Source organism: Lathyrus oleraceus, chromosome 2 (assembly GCF_024323335.1).
Source record: "Lathyrus oleraceus cultivar Zhongwan6 chromosome 2, CAAS_Psat_ZW6_1.0, whole genome shotgun sequence".
Lineage (NCBI taxonomy): Eukaryota > Viridiplantae > Streptophyta > Magnoliopsida > Fabales > Fabaceae > Lathyrus > Lathyrus oleraceus.
Window position 1 is genome coordinate 488,723,333 of NC_066580.1, and position 24,796 is coordinate 488,748,128.

The window sequence follows — 24,796 nt, forward strand, 5'->3', positions numbered from 1 at the left end:
TCCTTGTGAGAACGATAATCCGAGTCAATTTGTCGCTAACTACGTTTTGTCAAAAATACTCGTTTTTGATCCGCGTGCGACAACAGATCAACAATCAAAATGCTTCTCGTTGAGTACAACAGATGTGAGAGATGCTAATACCTTCCCCTTGTATGACCGACTTCCTTACCCTTTTTCTCTTCTCCTAGGTGTTTTATCGATGTTTTCCCATTCCTTTGGGAATAAATAAAGTTTGATGGTGACTCTATTGTATTTTCGAGCGTGCGATGCACTTAGGTACGATAAACCGTAACGGAAGCAATGAAATGGAAACATCAACCACACATATACAATATTCAATTTACAATTTTTATAACAAGCAAAATAGCAACAGAATCAAGTAAACAAATAAGTTGAAAAAAACCAACCGACACGAAAAGTATTATTGTTGTTGCGAAAGAGTTTCAAAATAGAGTTGCTCTAAACGTGTACCATCTTCATCGATTAATTCAACACTGAATACACCTCCTTCTCCTCTAGCATTTCTATTTGCATACAAAGCAACTTTTCTTGTAACATTGACCTTAATTGTCCTGCTACCCATATAAGGATTCAAAGAAATTGAAATAACGCCCTGCTTCGGCTTCAAATCTATACCAGGCCCTTACTTTGGATTCAAAATTATACCAGATTGTTCACGTTGATCTCTGCTTCAAACGCAACAGAAACAAGTTTACAATTTTCATCTTTCCATCACTAGCTGAGAACATGGTGGCAGAGGAAATAATGGTTTCGATAGAACTGAGTTTTGAGGTTGCACGCGGTTGTTTATAGTTGTGTATTCGGCTGTTGTTGTTAAGGTGGTGTATGGGGTTATTGGTGGCACCAGGTGATTTGAAACAAAATGATGGTGGTAACAAGAAAAGGTGGAGGGCTTTATATGTTGAATAATGTTTGGTTAGCCGCGTCAGAGCTCGATTTGGACTCCGTGTCTATCGGTGATTTAAGATGGTGTCATTAACAAAAGTGATGGCGTAAGGAAGATGATGAAAGAGAGATAAATTGTTGTTACAAGGAGGAGGGAGACTCTCCAAAAAACAAGGATGGAAGTGGGGTTTTGATTCGCTGGATCGGAGGGAGTTTCGTGGTTGGTGAGGTAAAATGGTGATGTTGGTTTGAAGTTTAAGTGAGGAAGAGGTGAGAGTGGATTTAAGTGAGGTATGAGTCTATTGAGAGAGTTTTTTGGAAAATAAATCTAAGAGAGAGAGAGAGACCAAGGATTCACGTGTTATATGTGGAGAGAGAGTCACAAGGTGAGAAAGGAAAAAAATGAAGTCTTGATTGGTGATTGGTTGAAGGGTTTCTTTTTATGAAAGAGAGAGTGATTACTATGAGGGGCGCATAACCTTCAACAAATGGAGAGAGTTTCTGCCAGCTATGCATCAGGTCACCTTCTCCCTTTCTATCACGTGGTTGTTTTTTTCAATTTGAAAAGTCAAATCTATTCTTTTTACAGTTATCCTCGTGTATTCTCTCATTTGTGGTCTCTCCTCACTTTCATTCTTATCCTCTAATGAGGAAGAAAACATAATAATGCTTGTTGTCACGTATCCACCGATGGAATTTGAGTGGAGACCTCCAATGAGAGAGTGCCAAGTGTCACCTTTTGACTGGAGGATTTTTTTTTTCTCTATTTTTCTTGATATTTTTGAATTGTTAAAGAAAAATACTTAGAAATTAAATTAAAACAAGTACTCCTAATAAAACCCAAACTAAATATCCACTCGATTCTAATTAATTTTGCTGATTATTTTGACTAAAAATAAAAGGATAAAAATGAATAAAAATCAGGCTCAGAAATTCTCAAAAAATTAAAATGAATGCACTAAAATGATCGGCACAAAATAAACCTCTGAAAAACAGATAGGTTTTGATCAAATTTTGAAGTAAAAAATTCTCGGTTGAAAAGGCACAGGCTGATCAAAATGCGACCGCAAACGGAGTCGAAAAAATAAAACGAGCACGCCATATTAAACTACATGAACTGCAGATCAATAAAACTGACGTTTGCAAGCTCGATTTTGAAATTTTTTGCCCTATAATTTTATGTATATTTGAGAATTGATTCAACAGGTTTGTCTGTAGATCCGAAAATTTATTCTGGTCGATATTTTAAGCATTACGCAAGATGAAATGCATGTTATGATACATAGATGATGCAAATGTCATGATGAGTGTATCAATTTATTGAATGAGGGACAAAATTGGGATATGACTGGGAGAAATTCAAACAACTTTAAATAATATGAAGGGTCTTCAAAAGGAATCATTACAATAACTTTTAAGTCAAATGAATGAAAAATCTAAGTGTTGGGTAAGCTGGATCCACCTTCATCTGAAATAAATCCCTTTTTTTCCTCATTACATTGAGTGTTCACAAATGTCACTCGCTCTCCCAGGCATCTCATTAGGGACTCACTCCTCTAGGCATCACCTGAAAGACTCACACTTCTAGGTCCTTTTTCAATTCTTATTTGATAGACTCACATTCTAAGTCTCGCTTGAGGAACTCGCCTTTTCAAGTCTCATTTGGATAGGAACTCACCCTTCAGATCTCTCATAAGGGAATCCCCTTTTCAAGTCTCGCCTGGAGAAGGATTAATTTCTACCTTGTTTAATGACTTTGCCCTTCTCAAATCTCATGCTTGACGGGTTTTAGACTATGATAACTTTGATTGGGTCTTGGATGAACCGACCCATAATAGAATCCTCCAAGAACGTTGTAAGAAGTTAGAGGGAAAATCATATAGATCATGAGAGCGTCCGACCCGAACTAGCCCATTGGGAACATGGACACCCAACCCAAATCGATGTTATTAAATTAAAATGATTTTAGTGCATGGCAGACTACATGTTCTTAAAAAAACTATTATCGTCATCTTTCAACAAATGCAACTGTCTTTCCCTATTAAATAGGGATTATTGATTCTCCTAATCCCACGCTCTAATCAGGTAGTTGGATATTGAAATCGGTCATTCATCCTTAACTTAGTATGTGACTCATGTCTATAAATATCCCAACCCCTAGATTGAAAGGTCATTCATTATTTCTATGTTTAGCATATACCTAAATTTTATTACATTCTCTCATATAAAAGGATTCACCGTCTTATTGAATTTTCTGTAAGTACAATACCTTAAATCCCTCTTGCATTCTCTATGCGAGCATGATATCTGTCCTTGTATTTTCTACAAATACATATTTTTTAATTTATACTTTTTTATTTATACAAAATCTTATAAATATATATATATATATATATATATATATATATATATATATATATATATATATATATATATATATATATATATATATATATATATATATATATATATATATATATATATATATATATATATATATATATACTTTAACACTAAAATTTTAGGGTGTTAATGAGTGCCCTAGGAATACTTTTTAAGAATTTTATTATATTAAAAGAATTAATCATTTTAATTTTTAAGCATTAAACACATAATTTTTTTTAAAAAATTGTTATTTTAGACTATGTTTAGATACGCTAAAACGAACGGAACGGAATGGAGCGAGACATAGTGGAATCGAGCGAAGTAGAATAAAATGTATTAGATTTAATTATTAGATTTAATTCATATTTAAGTTTGTTAGATATTAGATTTAAATATTAGATTTGATTCATATTTAAGTTTGTTAGATATTAGATTTAAATATTAGATTTGATTCATATTTAAGTTTGTTAGAGGCTTATAAATAGGGTGTCAATCATTGTAACTTTTAATCCTTTTTGTAGCCATCATTCTCTGAATAAGAATATTTCCATTCATCATATATTCTACCTTTGCACCAACAATTGGTATCTAGAGCTCCGGTTCAGATTCATTGGGAAACACGGGAAACACGAGTGAACGTGAGGTCTTGTGTGTTTGATTTTGATTCTTAGATTCGTGTTGAATCTTGAACAAAATCTGATCAGAATTTTAATTCTGTGGGTTGGGAAACACTGTGTGAGAAATCTGAGTGTACTGTGCAAGGTAGAAAGATGAACGGAAACGGCAACATGAACACCAAACTTCCAGTATTTGACGGTAAAAACTGGAATCGTTGGATGATCCAAATGCGTGTACTATTCGGTGCTCAAGATGTTCTAGATCTTGTCACTGATGGTTATGTTCCGGTAGCAGCAGATGCGACAGATGAACAGAAAAACACGCAGAAGGAAGTAAGGAAGAAGGATCAGAAAACATTGTTCTTCATTCATCAATGTGTTGATGTAAATGTGTTTGAGAAGATTGCAGATTCAACGACAGCAAAGGCTGCGTGGGACACACTGGTTAGATGTTATGGTGGTGACGCATCAGTGAAGAAGGTGAAGCTTCAGTCCTTGAGAAAGCAATATGAGAATCTCAACATGAAGAATAATGAGAAAGTTTCTGAATACATCTCCAGAGTGATTCTGATCACTAATGAGATGAAAGCGTGTGGAGAAACTCTTTCTGAAGAAACAATCATGGAGAAGGTATTGAGATCCCTTACCTCTCAATTTGATTACATTGTGGTAGCAATAGAACATTCCAAAGATCTGAGCACCATGAGAATTGAAGAGCTGCAGAGCAGTCTAGAAGCGCAAGAGTTGCGTTTGACTGAGAGAACTTCTGAAAGGGAAGTAGAGCAGCAGGCTCTGAAAGCAACTTCTGATAGGAGGTATCAGAAGCAGTCAGAAGCCAGGAGAAGATCTGATGGTGGTCAGAAGTCAGAAAGCTCAACCTCTGATAGACAAAAGAATGCTCAGAAGGGAAAAGAGAAGTATGACAAGAAGAAAATCCAATGTTACTGCTGTAAGAAGTTTGGTCACTTTGCTAGAGACTGTTGGTCAAACAAGGAGAGAAAATCAGAAGAAGCAAATATAGCCAGAAGTTCTGATGACGAATCTGTGCTATTGATGGCCTCTGAATCTGGTGATATGGATCTGATAGACTGGTGGTATATGGACACTGGTTGTTCAAATCATCTTACTGGAAACAAGAAATGGCTGGTTGACTTTGACTCTGAAAAGAGGACAAAGATCAGATGTGCTGATGACAAATATCTTAATGCAGAAGGTATGGGAAATGTCAGAGTGACTCTGAACAATGGGAAAACAGCATTGATTCAGAACGTGTGGTATGTACCTGGCATCAGAAGCAATCTGATGAGTGTGGGACAATTAATTGAGAAAGGTTTCTCAGTTACCATGAAGGACAATCTTCTGAAGCTGTACGACTGTAATCAGAAGTTGATTATGGAGTCAGAACAGGGAAGGAATAGAACATTCAAGGTGAATGTCAGAACTGCAGACTCAGAATGTCTTAGTGCAACAAGTGCTGAGAAGGAGAGTGAGCTGTGGCACAGAAGATTTGGTCATTTGAATTTCAGAAGCTTAAAACATCTGAATTCAAAGAAGTTGGTACATGGAATTCCTGCAATTAAGAAGCCTGAAAAGTCATGCAAAGTTTGTATGGAAGGAAAACAACCACGATTGCCATTTGCGTCAGAAACTGCTCCAAGAGCAAAACATGCCTTGGGAGTTGTACATTCTGATGTGTGTGGTCCATTTCCAGTAGCATCGATGGGAGGGAATAAATACTTTGTGTTATTTGTTGATGAATTCACAAGAATGACATGGGTATCCCTTATTAAGTTCAAACACGAGGTGTTTGATGAATTCAAGAAGTTCAGAATGAAGGCTGAGAATCAGAGTGGTCAAAAGCTGAAGATTCTTAGAACTGACGGTGGAGGTGAGTATAACTCCAAAGAGTTCCAGAAGTTCTGTGAGGAGAATGGAATTGAGCATGAGGTTACTGCTCCTTATACCCCTCAACACAATGGTCTTGCTGAAAGAAGAAACCGAACTTTGCTTGATATGGTGAGAAGCATGCTAAAGGAGAAGAAGCTTCCTCAGAAGCTCTGGGGAGAAGCTGTTGCCACCGCAACGTATGTACTCAACCGATGTCCTACGAAGAAGTTGAAGGAAATAGTTCCAATACAGAAGTGGACTGGAGATAAGCAAAGTGTTAGTCATCTGAAGGTGTTTGGTTCTGTTTGCTATAAACATGTTCCAGAAGCCAGAAGACAGAAGCTGGATGATAGAAGCAAAGTGATGATTCTGATAGGGTACCACAGTACAGGTGCATACAAGCTCTATTGTCCAGAAACCAATAAAATTGAATTCAGCAGAGATGTGATTGTGAAGGAATCAGAAGTTTGGAATTGGGATAAATCTCAATCTGATTCTGATGTTAGAACTTCTGAAGAAAGGTCAGAGTTCAGAATTTCTGAGGTTGGAGTAAATTCTGACGTTGATTCTGACTCTGATAGTGATCCAGAATCTGATGTTCCAGACTCTGATGTTCCAGACTCTGATGTTGCAGACTCTGATGTTTCAGACTCTGATGATCCTGACTCTGATGACCCAGACTCTGATGGTAATCCAGATTCTGGTGGCAATTCAGACTTTGGAAATATGCCAGAACCTTCAGATGGTCAAAGTTCTGGAGGAAGTCAACCATCTGAAGGTAGAAACTCTGAAGTTGAAGACTCTGAACAAGTTCAGAGACCACAAAGAGTCAGAAACATCCCCAGAAGATATGCAGAATTTGACATGCTGCAAGACACTGAAGTAGACTCTGAAGGAGAAGTTATTCAGTGTGCCATGTTAGTAGACTCTAAACTCATAAGTACAGAAGAGGCTCTTAAGCAGAAGCTCTGGCTGAAGGCCATGAAAGAAGAACTTGATGCTATAGAGAGAAACAAGACTGGAAGTTCTGAACAAGAGATAGCCAAGTTCAAGAAAGTTCTGATGAATGAATTCGAAATGACTGATCTAGGCAAAATGACATACTTTCTAGGGATGGAGTTCAGATACCCTGAGAAAGGTATTATTTTGCATCAGCTCAAGTATGAATTAGAACTTCTGAAGAGATTTGATCTGAAGAATTGTAAGATTGCTGTTACTGCATGCCAAGCTGTGTGGATTCTGAATCTATTGCAGGATCTGAAGATTAAAGTAAACAAACCTCTGAAGCTGATGATTGACAACAAGTCTGCAATCAATCTTGCCAGAAACCCAGTGTTGCATGGGAGAAGCAAGCACATTGAGACCAAGTATCATTTTCTGAGACATCAAGTTCAGAGGGGAGTGTTAGAAGTTGTACACTGCAGCACTCAGAAGCAGTTGGCAGATGTTCTGACGAAAGCTATCAAGACTGATCAATTTCTCAGATTAAGGGATGGAATTTGTGTTACAAGTTTTGATGGAATATGAATTAAGGGATGGTATTAGATTTAATTATTAGATTTAATTCATATTTAAGTTTGTTAGATATTAGATTTAAATATTAGATTTGATTCATATTTAAGTTTGTTAGATATTAGATTTAAATATTAGATTTGATTCATATTTAAGTTTGTTAGAGGCTTATAAATAGGGTGTCAATCATTGTAACTTTTAATCCTTTTTGTAGCCATCATTCTCTGAATAAGAATATTTCCATTCATCATATATTCTACCTTTGCACCAACAAAATGGAATAAATATGTGATTCCATTGTTTGGATATTTTATAATGGAATAGATCAATTTTCTCATTCTACCTAAATTAAAAGGTATAAAAAGTAAAGAAAACGGATGGAATGAGAATTTATACCCTTCCATCAATTTTTAATTAAACTAAATAATAAAATATGAATTTATACCCTTCTATTCCGATGCGCTACATGTTCCATCAGATAGCTTTAGAGTTTTAAAAAGTACTTATGTAGTGAATTCTCCAAAATTTTATTGTGATTACTAAACAATTATTAAGATAACTTTACAATGTTGGCTTATTATTTCTATCTTGTAGTATGTTTATACTATTTTTTATAAAATTGTTGTCACATATCAATGTAACACATTAAGTAAAAGAAGTTAACTCTACCAAAGCTGAAGAAGGTGGAAGGTGTTGTGAAATTTGATGGAAGTCAAGAGTTTGAATTTGTTGAATCTACTACAATCTTGCATAACCAACAAATCTCTATCATCCGCCAAAATCATCCACGCTCGAGTTTTCCGCTTCACCCTTTTCTCCGACACTTTTCTCTCTAATCACCTCATCGAGCTATACTCCAAGTGCAATGACATCACTTCCGCACACCATGTGTTCGACAAAATTCCTCACAAAAACATCTTCTCCTATAACGCCATCTTATCCGCTTATTGCAAATCCAACAATTTGCAAAATGCCTGTCGTTTATTCCTTCAAATGCCAGAAAGAAACACTGTGTCGTTGAACACTATAATCACCAGCATGGTTCGAAATGGATATGAAAGACAGGCACTTGATACTTATGATTCAATGATGGTACATGAATCGGTTAAACCTTCTCATATAACATTTGCTACTGTTTTTAGTGCTTGTGGTGGTTTGTTAGATGCAAATTGTGGTAGAAGAAATCATGGGTTTGTGCTTAAAGTTGGTCTTGATAGTAATATTTATGTGGCTAATGCTCTTTTGTGTATGTATTGTAAGTGTGGCTTGTATGTGGATGCTTTTCGTGTTTTTGAGGATATTCGTGAACCCAATGAGGTTACGTTTACTACAATGATGGGTGGGTTATCACAAACAAATCAAGTCATGGAAGCTTTGAAATTGTTTAGACTCATGTTGAGAAAAGGAATTCGTGTTGATTCAGTTTCCTTGTCAACCATCTTGGGTATATGCGCGAAAGGAGTATCTTTTGATGTATGTGATGATAGTCGTGGTTTTTCAACTAATGCACAAGGAAAACAGATGCATACTCTTGCGATTAAAGTTGGGTTTGAGAGAGACCTTCATCTGTGCAATTCTTTGCTTGATATGTATGCTAAAACTGGGGATATGGATGGTGCTGAAAATGTTTTTGTTAATTTGGATAAGCATAGTGTTGTTTCTTGGAATATAATAATATCTGGGTATGGGAACAGATGCGACAGTGAGAAAGCTGTTGAGTATTTTCAGAGGATGCAGCATTGTGGATATGAACCAGATGATGTTACTTATATTAATATGTTGACAGCGTGTGTTAAATCTGGGGATATTAAAATTGGGCGTCAAATATTTGATTGCATGTCGTATCCGAGTTTGATTTCATGGAATGCCATACTTTCGGGTTATAACCAGAGTGCAGATCATGGAGAGGCAGTTGAACTGTTTAGAAAGATGCAGTTTCAGTGGCAGCACCCTGATAGGACAACTTTGGCTATCATTCTCAGTTCATGTGCTGAATTGGGACTTCTTGAGGCTGGAAAACAGGTTCACGCAGTTTCCCATAAACTTGGGTTTTATGATGATGTGTATGTTGCCAGTAGCCTTATTAATGTGTACTCCAAATGTGGGAAAATGGAGTTGTCTAAGCATGTCTTCAGTAAACTATCTGAACAAGATGTTGTTTGTTGGAACTCAATGATAGCAGGGTTCTCAACCAATTCTCTTGAACAAGATGCTTTGACTTTTTTTAAGCGGATGAGACAATTTGGTTTTTCTCCTTCTGAGTTTTCTTTTGCTACCATAGCGAGCTCTTGTGCGAAGCTATCCTCTTTATTTCAAGGACAACAGATCCATGCTCAGATCATAAAAGATGGTTATGTAGATGATGTATTTGTGGGGAGTTCTCTTGCTGAAATGTATTGTAAATGTGGGGATGTAGGTGCAGCCAGATCTTATTTTGATATGATGCCCAGTAAAAATATTGTTACTTGGAATGAAATGATACACGGTTATGCACAGAATGGATACGGTCACGAGGCTGTATGCCTTTATAAGGAGATGATTTCATGTGGCGAAAAACCTGATGATATTACATTTGTTGCTGTTTTAACTGCTTGTAGCCACTCGGCATTGGTCAATGAAGGGGTTGAAATATTCAATGCAATGCTACAAAAATTCGAAGTGGTGCCAAAGTTAGATCATTATACATGCATCATAGATTGTCTGGGACGAGCAGGGAGGTTTCATGAAGTAGAAATCATTCTAGATACCATGCCGTATAAAGATGACACAATTGTATGGGAGGTTGTGTTAAGCTCATGCCGTGTTCATGCTAACTTGAGCTTAGCAAAAAGAGTAGCTGAGGAGCTCTATCGACTAGACCCGCAAAATTCTGCGCCTTATGTGCTTCTTGCTAACATGTATTCTTCTATGGGAAGATGGGATGATGCACAAGTTGTTAGAGATTTGATGAGTGATAACCAGGTACATAAGGATCCTGGTTATAGCCGGAGCGAGTTCACGTATGATGTGCAAAGCACTTTGTAAAACAAACAATAGTTTTTGTTGCTTGTAGATAAACTCAATTCTACAAGACTTCATGAATTTCCCCAGATGGTGTTCTCGAACTACTTCTACAGAGAGAATTGTCTCTACAACAGGAGTTCTAGTTGTGGATTCAAACCATCTCCAAGCTAGTAATGGTCATTTCACTGTTCTTAATTTCTTTAACTCCTTGAAGATGGTTAATGATAATACCCGACAGCACTTTAATGATTATTGGTGGTAATCCAACTCATTGACTGGTTACTGAACTATAGTTCTATGCGTCATAGTCTGTTTGAGGCCGAGCGAATAGAGTAGTTTCATGAATTAGAAGTCATTATAAATTATGGAAGGCTGTGTTAAGGTCATGCTAACTTGAGCTCAGCAAAAAGAGAAGAGGAGGATCTCTACCAATTAGACTGAGATAATTTTGCACCATATGTGCTTCCTGCCGACTTGTATTCTTCTTTGAGAAGTTTGGATGATGCACAATTTGTTAAGAGAGCTTATGAGTGATAACTAGTTCTATAAGGATCCCTCACTATTGTTGGAGTAAGTGCATGCAAAGCATAATGTAAAACAAACAATAATCTTTTATTGGTTGGCAAAAACTCAACTGTACAGAATTCAATTATAAAAGATCGCATTAATCTCTACAACTGGAGCTCTTGAACCGTCTCTGCTGAGAACTTAATTTCTTCAACAGATGCTCTAGTTGTGAGTAAAACTGCCCCAATTGTTTCTTGTACATAAGCTTCTTCCAATCTACCACTTCTTTCTCATCTCTCAACTGTTTGTACATAGCAAAAATGTTATTCTTTTTGTAGCTTCCAGAATTTTTTGTCTCACTTGGCCATTAACACCTCCGAAGTTGACTTCACTTTTTGTTGGGTTGGCTTGCAGTCCAGTGGCAGCAGTGAAGTGTTGGAATTCTGTCATCAACAGTTGAACCGACATTTCATCACCTCTTGAAAAAAGAATAATATCATCTGCAGAGCATATGTTTGTTATTTGCATTCTCTCGCATCTTGGGTGATAGTTGAAGTTGTGGTTTTCCTGAAGCTTTTTTGAACACCTATGGAGGTATTCTAGAATCAGAACAAAGAGCTGCGGGGATATTGGATCCTCCTGGCTTAACCCTCTTTTTGCTTGCAGGAAATCACTATGCTTCCCATTGATCACATATTTGAAAGAGACGAACCTAATACATATCATGATCCATTTGCTTGCAGGAAATTACTTTAATTTTTTTATTATTTAATAAAAGCTAACTTATTTAGATTTTTTTTTTAAAATAATCAATATTTTTCAAAATAATTTCAAAATAATAAATTTTTAATTTTTTTTCTCCAAAATAATCACATTTAAAAGAGGATGCGTCAGATGAACTGACGCATCAGTTATGGACCAAGAGGAGGCGTCTAAGGCATTGACACCTGCATTGGTAGCCTCATGAGGAGGTGTCAATGTCTCTGGCGCCTGCATGTGTTGACATGTTAGGCGGATAGCCTCTTGGCGCATGCATTTTATATCTCCTCTCTATAAATACCTCGCATTTGATGCAATGTTTTTCACACAAAATCTTCCTTTACTACCATATTTTCTTTCATTTAACTCCAATTTCCTTCAAATTTTTGTGTTTTAACCATGTCTGAATACATTCACAAACGAAATGCCGATTTAATATTTTTCGCCGTTGCGTCTCCGATAGAGATTCGACTCTGGAATATAGATTCGTTTGAACGTCCTAATCGGACGTTGAACAGTTGGTTAGATGGAGAAATTGGAGATGGTGAAAGGATTAGAAGAATACAATGACTTGTGTCCACGTTTAACCAAAATGGAGAAGTGCGTGAATGAGTGAATATTAAAACTGACCGAGACGTTCATAGGATGATGCATTACATGTTCAAAATTGTTTTGATTGTTGTAATCGCATAGTTCTTGTATTCTAATTGTTTTAATTGTTTTAATTGTTTATGTTATTGTTTATGTAATGATATTTTCGTCACAAACGTATAATATGAAATAAATTTAGTTTTTCATATATTGCAACAGAGGTACATGTGAATTTATCTGGTTGTGCTTGTTCCAACACTATGACAGTTAGTACGACTGTGACCTGGCTGACGGCCTGAACTATATAATCTAACCATTTTGTTCGTCGTATCCGTTTCGGTTCGAATACGGGTGCTGTTTGGGCGACCCTTTTTCTTCCTTCGCATAACTTCGTTGTGGCAGACGATGTCCCTTTGATATTCTGGCCAACAATCCTCTTTTGCCACTACGGAAAAACTAATTTTATAAACATTTGATAGGCTGATGGCTTTGCAAACGTCAGATAGCAAGTAGGATGGATCCATTCGAACCTCTGAACATGCCACAATGACATGAGAGCAGGGTGTACGAAAGGTTTGTAACTTTCTGCAGTCGCACCAACCTTTCTCTAGTTCGACTTTGTACTGTCCCATCGACATTCCCTCATTGTGATCCATGGACTCGACAACATTATATCAACCTTTAGTGCGATCAAACACCGTGACCCCATGTGTGTTTGCTTTGGCAACTTCATGTCTAATGAATTTCATTGAAGCATCACTGAATAACTGTCCAGATTGCAACATTGAACTCTATTTGGAACGTCTGGTCTCAAATAGTATCCCTAGCCTGAAATACGTTGCCTGCACCAAAGCGGTTATAGGTAGATTACAGATGCATTTGAAGACAGAGTTCATTGATTCCACAAGATTTGTTGTTGAAGCGCCGCGAAAAATACAAAGTCGCCACTGTATTTTATTTATTCCAAAGGAAAGGGAAAATAGCGATAAAATCCCAAATGAGAGAAACGGTCTCGCAACCAAGAGCAAATTCGGAAGTCGGTTATGCAAGGGGAAAGTATTAGCACCCCTCACATCCATGGTACTCCATGAGAACCACTTGCTCGTATCAAATACGCATCGATGTTTGTTTATCTGTAAGTTGCTTGCTATCGATAATGAGATGAGAGAATAAGATGGGGGAGAAAATAAGTTTTAAGTTAGTGTGCTCGCCAAGGATTTGGACTCTTGTGCCTACGTATCCTCATACGTGCAATAAGGAAGTCAGAGCTTCGTAGTTCAGCTCAAAAATGGAGTATTTGTTTGGTTATTTTTACTGAACAGTATTAACGTCCGCATGCTACTATTTACTTGCTTGTATACTCTGTCATGGAAGCAGAAAGTTTTTGCTTGTTTGCGATAAAGTGGATACGCTTGGTTCGCACTCTAGCAGTTAAACATTACTTGCTCGCACATGGAGACTTAAGATTTGTTCATGATAGAACGGAAGTAACACGTCTTTTTCGAAAGGTTTTGAAGAGAAAGCTCTACGGAAAAAGATGATTTGATTTGTTAGGGTTGATTTTATGTACGGAGACAGGCATCAGACCCTTGGCTAGATACAGTCAATGATCCAATAACTCGGGAGTTGAGAGGACGAGTTATCCTAACCACTATTTTTCATCCAAAAAAGAGATTTGAATTGTGAAAAGAGTTTGGCAAGTCTAATCATTGGAACTTAGGGGGCGACAAGTATCTGACCCTTGACTAAGTACGGTCAATAATCAAAGTACTTGGGAATTGAGAGGACAATAAAGTCCTAACTACTCTTTTTCTCCCTCATAGCACCTAGATCTAACTTGTTTGAATCATTAGATGTTTTAAGGGGGAAAGTCAAGTGTCAGATCCTCAGGCTAGGTACGACCAACAACCCAATTACTTGAATGTTGTGTACAAACACGTACATCCCATTTGACATTCCAATTTGTTATGAAAATGGTTTTGAAAAAGGAACTTGACGTTGGATCAAGTATTTGAATTTATTATGAAAAGAGTGTGAGTGAAGAATGGAGGAGAGAGATAGAATGAGTTTGAGAAAAGAATGGAGAAGTGATGATAGAATGGATCATGGAATGGATGGAGAATACTTGACGTTGAATCAAGCATTCACGTTGCAATAGTATGAGTTTTATTTGGAAAACGACTTGATGTTGAATCAAGTACCTTTTATTTCTTTTGAAATGCTTTATTTATCGTTTTGTATTTTATCTTTGTTATTAACATGCATAGTGAACTAACTAGAAAGCAATAAATCTAAATTGTTACATGATTATGGGGTGGGGGAACATTTGACCCACAATGGGGGGATGGATCCACATAATACAATATAAGGGAATGAAAGACCTTTGATGCAGATCTACGGAGCGATCACGAAAGTTGAACGATGACAACGCCTCTACTCAGTCCACACGAACTGATTCCTTCAATCTCAGTGCTAGCTGCTACGAATGAAGGCTTTGAGTGAGTGAGAGAGAGAAACGAAAAATGCAACTGCAATGAATGCTTCTACATAAGGGTTCTATTTATAGAATCACTTGTGTGGGCTATAAGCTAAAAAGCCCACTTAAGTGTATGTGACCCATATTTTATAATATGCCAAAATCACTTAAGCGCGTGGTACCTTACCATATTTCGTATTCTACTTAAGTACATCATACCTTACGATGTTCTACAATTCACTTAAGTGCACCGTACCTTACGGTGTTCCTTAGTTACTCTATCTCTCATCAATCCGTCCTTTGTGTGTGACCCTGTAGGTTTTCGCGGCATTGTCAATTATATTAAATCACGCATTTAACATAATAAACAATGAGCGGTATCTAGCAACACATCACTGCTATCCAAGACACGGAAATGTCATGTGATCTGACAAATCCTTCTGTGATAATATTTATGTATACAATTATCTTTTTGCCCTTATGTCTATATTGAACACAAGGCATAGACCGTGTCATCCTTGTCCAGTTCAATATTGGGCCCATAGACATTTATTCTGTTACGCAGGATGGGCAAATTCCATCTAGGTCACTCACGTCCCTTAGCATGCTTCATGGAGTATCCATCAACTGTCTTTATGGTCATCCAGTTACGGACAATGTTTGATCAACAATAAGGCACTCGACTCTACATCTAGGGTCCATAGTGGTTTCAGGTCGAAGGGTGGTATACACCATTATTACCATGAGAATAACTTATGACACTTTGCATAACATTCTATATAGTATTCTCATAGCGGGTCAATCCAGTATAAATATTACTCTTAATATTCATACCTGTGTTTAAGACTTCATAACTCCTTATCCATGATCCATGAGATATGATCATCAATCTATATACATAATAGTCTTAATGCTTTAATGTTATCCCACTTCACAATAAAGCTCGACTACTGATACTTTAAGAATAGTGTCCTTATGTTTAATGTGATCTCATGATTAAGTCATACTTGATACATTAAACGGACTAGCTATTCTAGGGACTTTATTAAACAAGCATAATAAAGAAAAAGCCTTTTATTATTAATAAATAATTCGATACAAGTACCAAAAGTATTGGCCTCTAGGGCTTACACCAACACTATAACCATCTTCACCATATGGAAAAAGCAATGGATATTGATATCCTAAATAATCGGTATGATGCTCATCAATTCTTTGAAGATCACCCGACTGTGTCTGCATTATGATATCTCTTTTTTCCGCGGTATCAACATCTCCCACAATCAAAGCAGCCACCTCAGACACAATGGGTTGATTATATATCCTTCCATCACTTTTCTGGTTAGAAATAAGACGAAGTTTCAAATTAGAAACATTCAATTGTTTCAATATATCCCTGGCCATCCAAAATGATTGAGCATGAATGTTGTTTTCGTACAACATTTCAGACAATTTAGAAATAATCTTGACGTCAACTCCACCTCTTGTCCTATAAGCCAATAAGACAAATATATATTTCAAGTATTACTTCTCATAAATGTAAACATAACATACATTTCAAATATGAAAAACCATGTTACAGGACATACCTTATTCCATTAATTCTATTTTGAATTTCATTCTATGTATCATAAATATAAAGCTGGGCAAATTTAGGATTGTGACCCGACAATGGTAACATGTTACCAACTATGTGGCAGGACTGACCTTGAATACAGAAAGTAGGAGGACCTCTACCATTATTAAAACAACTATCCATTTTTGCATCGGGAGAAGTAAACACAAACATCATGTTTTATATTCGAATGTGTTGTTGAAACGTCCTTGATTCACTTGTTTCACTGCCAAATAGCAGGTCCTGCAACACTTTAGGTGGCATATTTAGCAAAGGAAGTTGAATCTTTCCATTTCCATAACACATTGAAAATTTAGGATTTGCAGCATTTCGACTCTTATATTTTCTTTCCTGATACCACATACTAGCACCACACTCCTAATACTGAACAATTGGATCTCCTATGTCATAATAACATCCTTCAATAAATAAAAACAAAACACGGTTAAACCTTCATCAGTCTCTTCGATGAAACCGTGATTATAATTTTAAACAATAACATGATCATAATAATACCTGCTTCAGAAGAAGTTCTAGTTGTAAAATTTGTTGTATTATTATCAACGTCATCATACGATCCACCATCTGACTCTGAACTATAGCCTATTAAAACTAAACACATTACCAACCCGAACAATAAGCTGTTATAATAAATTTTATATCTATAAGCAGGGTATAAAATAAAACTACCTTAAAAATTGCTATCTTCAGAATCCATAAACAAATCATTAGTCTTAGAAGGTGTCATAGAACTTATGTTTGACTCAGGAACAACATATGTATTAGCTAATGTGATATCAAATCTCTTTGATAAATTAACACCTAATCTGTTTATTTGAAAGGACAAAACTTTTTTGAATTTGAGATTGCCCCTTGTATTGGGTTGGATTCTGGAAGATGTTATGTGTTGAGTATTTTTGAATAGAACTGGATGGAGTATTGTTGGTTATAGGTGATAACATGTTACTACTGCCAATAGTTGAATAATTGGATTGGATGTTTTTCAATGGATTCCTTAAACCCGAACGTCGTTGCTCAACACGTGGAGCAAATTTGTATTCATTCTCCTTATTCATAGTTTTCATCCTCTTTGATTTCTTTTGTCTGAGTACATTCATTCTATTTACCCTAGCCTTTGTAACATTCATTCTCTTAATTCCGCGAATAAAATTGGAATGTTCATCACCATTTGTAAGATCCATTATCTAGTAAATCTTTGTAATATTTTTTCAAGAAGGAATATGGTTGATTATAAGTAATCAACATAATCTTCTAAGCAACAAATTTTTGTTGATATCTGGATAATTGCCATTTTCGTAATAATGAAGATCACTCCCCTATACTCCAATATTGAATATATACTCAAAAGCCTCCTCGTTAAGACCACTACCCTATGCAGAATCAATTAGAGTTTAGTTAATGTCAAAAAACAACTATGGTATTAATTGTCTGATGTAATAATTTTTTACCTAGTAAAATAAACCGTCAACGTCAATGGGAAACTTCATTGAACTTAACTTTGGAATGTTTAACAATTTTATTACAATGTTACTAATATGTTACCATTTGATATTCCTCTATATCAAGGCAGTTGATGACCTTCTCAACCATTTGAATCTTATTTTAATAAACAACAACTTTGCTGTTATCAGCAATAACATAAATACTTGAGATCAATTTGAGTTAATAATTCAACAATAGTTGTTTACAATTACAATCCAAACAACACAAAGTTAATGAAACCACATTTCCGTTCATTTGAGATTAATGTAAGTACTGGTAAGTATACTGCATCATAGCAGTCTAAATTATCCAATTGTATTCATATAGAATATCTTTATATGATTATATAGAGTGCATTAATAGAGGATGAACTATATAGTGATATGTACATCTTGGCATCAGTTATTAGAAATTAAATAAAAGGAACAAAATAATTGAATAAATCACGATACAAACTTTTATATTCATTAAATTGTTGAAAATTTGATTCATTTTTTATATTCATGAGATACATATAAAAAATTATATAATATAAATACATTGTATTATTATGTTATATAGTAATACTACGTAGCATTCACATAGCTTAAATATAATGTAAATGCATATGATTATAACTATACATATTTTGAACAAAATAGTCAGAAAAATAAAATGGATAAAAGAAATCTCATGAAATAACAACCAAAGAAATGGATAGACATTGTAAAATTATAATTGCATAACTGATAATTCAAAAAATACTGTAAATCCCTCTAACAGGATGTAATGAAATAGTTCAAAAGATAACTAAATTATGTCCAATAATTGAAAGAATCTAATACACAATTTTCTGAAAAAAGTTAAATGGTAACAACAAAAACTTAAAATGGGGTTTTGAACATGTGGACAATATTTCAACTGTTCGGCTCAATCTTTACTTTCTTTGATGGTTTGGTTCTAAAGTATTGTGTAGCCCCAACAATGTCATAGTCAAGATCGACATCCCTTTAAACTGATGACTTCACTTTAATTGGTGTCACATCACTGTTAAAATCAGGTTCATTCTCTCCACATGCAAATATTGAATGCTACATAAAATATAAACAGATAATAAGCAATATATATGGGGATAAATGTAAAAAAAGAGGAAATATAGCATACGAAAATGCCAAGGATTTTTACTTACAGCAGATAAATCAACATTCTCTTCACTGCTTACAACCTTTACATTCTGCGTTTTAGAATAAATATAAAAAAATACGAAAATATAAGATATATTTACAACAACAACATTATCTTATTTATTACACAAGAAGATGTAACCTACATCAGAACTTAATTGAGGATTGACTTCACTTGCAACAACCTTTGAACTTTGAGGTTTAGACTGATTCTGAAGAGTGATAAAGAAATATCATAAATGGTTATTGAAACTGATAATAATTATGAATTCGTGAAAGTTAAAATAAACAATTTCATGCATTACTCATAATTGATGTAGTCATTTACTATCTAAGTATAAAATGATTCATCGATATCAAGCTTGTGAACATAAGCTTGACTAAAATTTGGTTGAACCTTAACTCTAAATGCCATTTTCTTGTTTAAAAGCGAATCAGGCTCATCAGGATACCCCATAGGATCATCTTCTCCATCCTATGAATTTTTGTTTTATTGTCAATAAATTACTCTTATTAATTGTGATTAGTAAAATTATTTATAAATTTTAATTGAATCACAAAAATAGCTATACCTCCACCCTTGATTTACGCATCTCTTCAACTGTTTTGCCTATGATATTCACACAATCATTATCCCAGAATACAAAGCGATACTTTGCATCTCCATCTCTTACATAAATTTCAACCTTATACCTATGAAAATTTTAAAATATATTTTAAAATTATTTTTATATTATGACATAATAAACTTGTCGAACTGAAATACAAAGGTTAAATTTAACCTTGGTATAGGTTGTTTAACATCTTCACCACAACCACATTTATAAGAATGTGTAGGAGTGGGAGATTTTAAAGAGCATTTTGTGCAACCATAATATAACCATCTGTATTCGAAATAGCAAATTTCAATGTCGAAACTACAGTAACACATATAGTCTCCTAATAATTCATTATATTAGAGATGAATTAATAAACATCAATTAGAGTTTTTTCTTTATAAATCAAATTGAATATGATAACAGTTTATAAAGCATATCTGCTTTAACCTGCAAAAGTCACTTAAGAACATGCATTTGACATTATAAACAAACCTTTCAATTGATGTAAATTGTGTTCCACCAGACCAGTTATACAATATTTGGGTGGACTGTGTAGGCTTCTCATTCTTCGGTGAATCAGGTAACCTAAAAAAAATAACACCTCAAGTGCTATCAAAAACTACAACAAAAAAAATAATGAACTTATATAACAGATTTAATAGAAAATATGTAAATTCCAAGATAATATACTTTGACAAAAATTCCTAGATAACAGGTATGTCTTTGTTGATCAACAACTTTGAGCCACTCCATCCATTAGAAACGGTAGACTTTTACAAAAATAGTTTTGAATGAAGAAGAACAAATACTATTTACATCCAATAATATTATAATATACTATGAATATATATATTTTTGATTCCATGAAACAACATTGGCAATGCTTGATCATTGCATGAGTCAGAACAATAACAATTGCTCCAAATTTTGTGTCATCATGATAGTAACTTAAAAACTTAGATCCATAGTTGTCCCATAAACTTCATATTATATTATTGCCCCTATACATAATTTTGAAGAAAGTTTAAAATTATGCAACTTCAATATATAAATGTATTAAATGATACAGAATATAACAAATTTACCCCAAATCCCTAATTCTCAAAGAAACCACAATTTTCTTCATGTCTGACTTCGACTAATAATTGTTAATTTCGTGGACAACACCTATAATATTTGATAAACAAAGATATATTAGGTTACAATTGAAAAAGATATTGAATAAAATTCTATTATATCATATAAAGGAAATACCTTCAAGTCTCTCAACTTTACAATCTCCTTGAAGGATTTCAGAAAATTCTTTGAAGAAAAACTTTTTAGGGGGAATACTGCCAAGCTCAATGGACTTCACAGTTGTACCACTTAGGAAAACAAACATTTCCATTGAAAGTCATTATCATATACATTACCATTATTTATTATGCAAGTCATATCTTCTTTCAACATTTGTTTCCACTTTGCGGTGTGGTTGAATTCGATCACCTGCATCAGAAATAGTATAATACAACATATTTCATTAGTATTCGAATTAGTATAATAAAAAAAGGAAAAACAAATGTAAAAAAAAACAACTATAATGCATCAAACATTTGCATCCATTACAATCATTTCTAGGTGTTCTATACTCTTGCTATTAACAACGCTCCATAGATCAAGAATACGAACAACAAGACGTCATGTCTCCTTCGAATCATTGATATCAACAACGTTGTCGAATTTGCGCGACATTGATTCCTGCAAAGCAATATGACGAAAATCAAAAACGCCAAGGAAAAAGAACAACAAAATTTTACCGCAAAATTGCACGTTAATCATTCATCGCTGCATATCGATGTGACGAAAATAAAAAATGCAAGGGAAACAAACAACAAATTTGACGATAATATCAAATTAGCACACAAGAAAGAAATAGCTTGGGGAGAGGAAAAAAGAATTGATGGAGAGGATAAAAGAATTCGAAATTTACCTTAAACTCGAATGAAAAATTAACCATTATTGTGAAAAATGAAAAGATATGTCATTTGAAAGAAATTAATAAAGTGATTTTTGGATATATGGAAAATGCATCTGAAACTAATAGTAACAATGATTAGTGAACAAAATTACCAATTAGCCCTATAATTAATTTTTAGTTGAATAATAATGTACAAATGATGGTATTTAAGTTTTATTCTATATTGAAAAATGCTCAGCGCGATCAAGGACCCCACACAAACACACAAAAGGACCATACACGATGCCGTGATCCCGTGCTCTATAAGGTATCTATCTATGGCTTTATCTTCATACACATCATTTCTCTGAGACAAAACATCAAACAGTTGGAAGATGACGATGGAGGGTACCATCCAGTGCAAAGCAAACTACGTTCCTCTCACTCCAATCAGCTTCTTGGAGCGCTCCGCCGTTGTTTACCATAACAACCTCTCAATCGCCTACGGTGATGTCACCTACACATGGTCTCAGACTCATCAACGATGCATCAAACTCGCTTCTTCCATTTCTCAACTCGGCGTTTCTCCTCGTGACGTGGTTAGTTCCTTTTTGTTTATTCCAAAACCTATTTAATTCTAGAATTCTAGTGATCTTGATATTGGATTTGAATTTTTTTTTTTTGTACTAGGATGTGATTATGGTTTGTTCTGAAATTCGTTGTTGATTGATGATTTGTGATTGTTGTGAGTTTGTACTTGTTTGTGTAGGTTGCTGTATTGGCCCCTAATATTCCAGCCATGTATGAATTGCATTTTGGTGTTCCAATGTCGGGGGCTATTCTATGTACACTGAATACTCGTCACGATTCATCCATGGTTTCGGTACTGTTAAAGCATTCTGATGCCAAAGTCCTTTTTGTTGATCATGAGTTACTTGATATTGCTAAGGGAGCACTTCAAATCCTGTCAAAATCAACCTCCAAGCTTCCTATTTTGGTCTTAATTTTGGAGTCTGAGGCTCATAACAACAGTTCAGTCTCTCCAGGAATATTGATATATGAGAATCTTATAGCTCAAGGGAAACTTGATTTTGAAGTGAAAAGACCAAAGGATGAATGCGATCCGATTTCATTGAATTACACTTCTGGAACCACATCAAGTCCTAAAGGTGTGGTATATAGCCATCGGGGTGCCTATCTTAATGCGTTATCTACGATTCTTCTCAACGATATGACGTCTAAGCCGGTGTATTTGTGGTGTGTTCCCATGTTTCATTGCAATGGATGGTGTTTACCTTGGAGTATTGCTGCTCAAGGTGGCACCAATGTCTGCCAAAGAAATGTAACTGGGGAAGGGATATTTGACAATGTTTTTAAGCACAAAGTAACCCACATGGCGGGTGCGCCAACAGTTCTGAACATGATAGTAAATTCGCCGCCCGAAATCAGAAAACCACTTCCGAGGAAGGTGACAATGATGACAGGCGGTGCTCCACCGCCACCGGCTGTGTTTTTTAGAATGGAAGAGCTAGGATTTGATTTAGTTCATTCATATGGTTTGACAGAAACTTATGGTCCTGCGTCAATTTGCACGTGGAAAGCAGAATGGGGTGGCCTGTCTCGAGACGCGCAGGCCAAAATGAAGGCGCGTCAAGGAGTACAGCATGTTGGACTTGAAGGACTTGACATAAAAGATCCTGTCACAATGAAGAGTGTACCGGCAGATGCAAAAACCATCGGTGAGGTGATGTTTAGAGGAAACACTGTGATGAATGGATATTTCAAGGATTTGAAAGCAACACAAGAGGCGTTTAAAGGTGGGTGGTTTAGGTCCGGTGACTTGGGAGTAAAGCACTCCGACGGTTACGTAGAACTTAAGGATCGGTCGAAGGATATTATTATCTCTGGGGGAGAAAACATTAGCACAATTGAGCTGGAAGGTGTGATTTATAGTCATCCAGCAGTGGTTGATGCTGCTGTTGTGGGGAGACCCGATGAATATTGGGGAGAGACACCGTGTGCATTCGTGAAGCTAAAGGAAGGGTACAATGCAACAGAAGAAGAGATAATACAATTTTGTCGGGAGCGTTTGCCTCATTTTATGGCTCCTCGAACTGTCGTGTTTTCTGATCTGCCAAAGACATCAACTGGCAAGACACAGAAATTTATATTGAAGGAGAAAGCAAAGGCCATGGGAAGCTTGTCTAAGAAAAAGAACAATAGCAGATTGTAATGCATTGAATGTAATAATATCTTCAACGTCATGTTGTGATTTAATGTTAGTACTTTTCGTCTGTATGTAAGATTTGTTTATTTGAATAAAGAAAACTTCAATTGGAAATGACTTGAAACTCTTTCTTTTCTCTGTAAAGTTCAACTTGTGGAACTCAGTAAAAAACAATAAACAAACTCTGATTCTATTTTGAAGACTTGTACTTGGATGGGCAGGTTTCAAAATTAAAATTATTCGCATAACAAATCCAAATAATCTAACTGTATGATTGATTCTGCGGTGACAAAAATTAATTTTGAATTAATTGATTTTGTAAAATTGAGTCTGTTTAAAAGTGAATCGAAGATAAAGTGATTTCTACTTAGATGCATTCAAGTAAAAATGAATTAAACTATAAAATTAAGTGTAAAAATCGTGTTTAAACTAAAAAATTACAACTCTTTCTATTTAAGAAGATCCAAACACTTCAAAATCTGCTATTATTGGTGTAGAAATGAATGATACAAATTTCTGCATTAGATGAAGAAGTGAAAGTGATTTCAAGTGCTATTATTGGTGCTTTTATAACAAATGTGTTAGAACAAGATTTTGATTCTGCAATGTATCTCTGAGTTTTGATAATAACAAAGAGTGAAATAATTTGGTACCTTAACAATTTTCTTAAGTGAGCAGGATTCTAAGTTGAAATGACTCTGATAAGTCACTTTCTGATTCTTAAGAAACTAATATTTGGCATCTGAAGTAGTCCAGAAGCACTAATCCAACACAAAGAGAAATCACATCTGACTCAGAACATAATGCATATGAGGAGCAATCACCTGAAGAATCTAACTCTGAAGTTCAAGCTCTGATGATCTGATTCTGAGAACATTATCTTAAGACTCTGCAAAGAGATATCTGAAGACTCTAACTCTGAAAACTCTGATCATGCTCACCTTACTCTGACACATGCTCAGAAACACACCATAAGATGTCACCTGGCCAGAAACTTGAGCCGGAAGCATTCATATTGTAGTATAATCCTTTTTAAGGAAACATTTGATTATGCTCCTAGTCTCTATGGAAAGGATAAGAAATTTACTACATTTGTCTCCCACAGCTGGC

General features: G+C 35.3%; 2 protein-coding genes and 2 long non-coding RNA genes across 4 annotated transcripts; 2 read left to right on the plus strand and 2 right to left on the minus strand.

Annotated features, from left to right (window-relative positions):
- Positions 1-7,824: 7,824 nt before the first annotated feature.
- Positions 7,825-12,292, plus strand: LOC127120840 (pentatricopeptide repeat-containing protein At4g20770). Its single transcript, XM_051051406.1, has 2 exons — positions 7,825-11,045; positions 11,232-12,292. Exon 1 carries the CDS (start codon positions 8,013-8,015, stop codon positions 10,329-10,331), a length of 2,319 nt encoding a protein of 772 aa, XP_050907363.1. The 5' UTR covers positions 7,825-8,012; the 3' UTR covers positions 10,332-11,045; positions 11,232-12,292.
- Positions 12,293-18,568: 6,276 nt separating this feature from the next.
- LOC127120841 (uncharacterized) lies at positions 18,569-20,221 on the minus strand. Its single transcript, XR_007803269.1, has 4 exons — positions 20,016-20,221; positions 19,071-19,136; positions 18,930-18,974; positions 18,569-18,831 (listed from the first exon to the last, which is right to left on the minus strand). It is a non-coding gene; the product is annotated as an uncharacterized LOC127120841 (long non-coding RNA).
- A 282-nt stretch (positions 20,222-20,503) lies between these two features.
- Positions 20,504-21,386, minus strand: LOC127120842 (uncharacterized). The gene is made up of 3 exons (XR_007803270.1): positions 21,129-21,386; positions 20,778-21,008; positions 20,504-20,690 (listed from the first exon to the last, which is right to left on the minus strand). It is a non-coding gene; the product is annotated as an uncharacterized LOC127120842 (long non-coding RNA).
- Positions 21,387-21,711: 325 nt separating this feature from the next.
- LOC127120843 (butanoate--CoA ligase AAE1) lies at positions 21,712-23,803 on the plus strand. Its single transcript, XM_051051408.1, has 2 exons — positions 21,712-22,058; positions 22,229-23,803. Exons 1-2 carry the CDS (start codon positions 21,855-21,857, stop codon positions 23,690-23,692), a joined length of 1,668 nt encoding a protein of 555 aa, XP_050907365.1. The 5' UTR covers positions 21,712-21,854; the 3' UTR covers positions 23,693-23,803.
- The last annotated feature ends 993 nt before the right edge of the window (positions 23,804-24,796 follow it).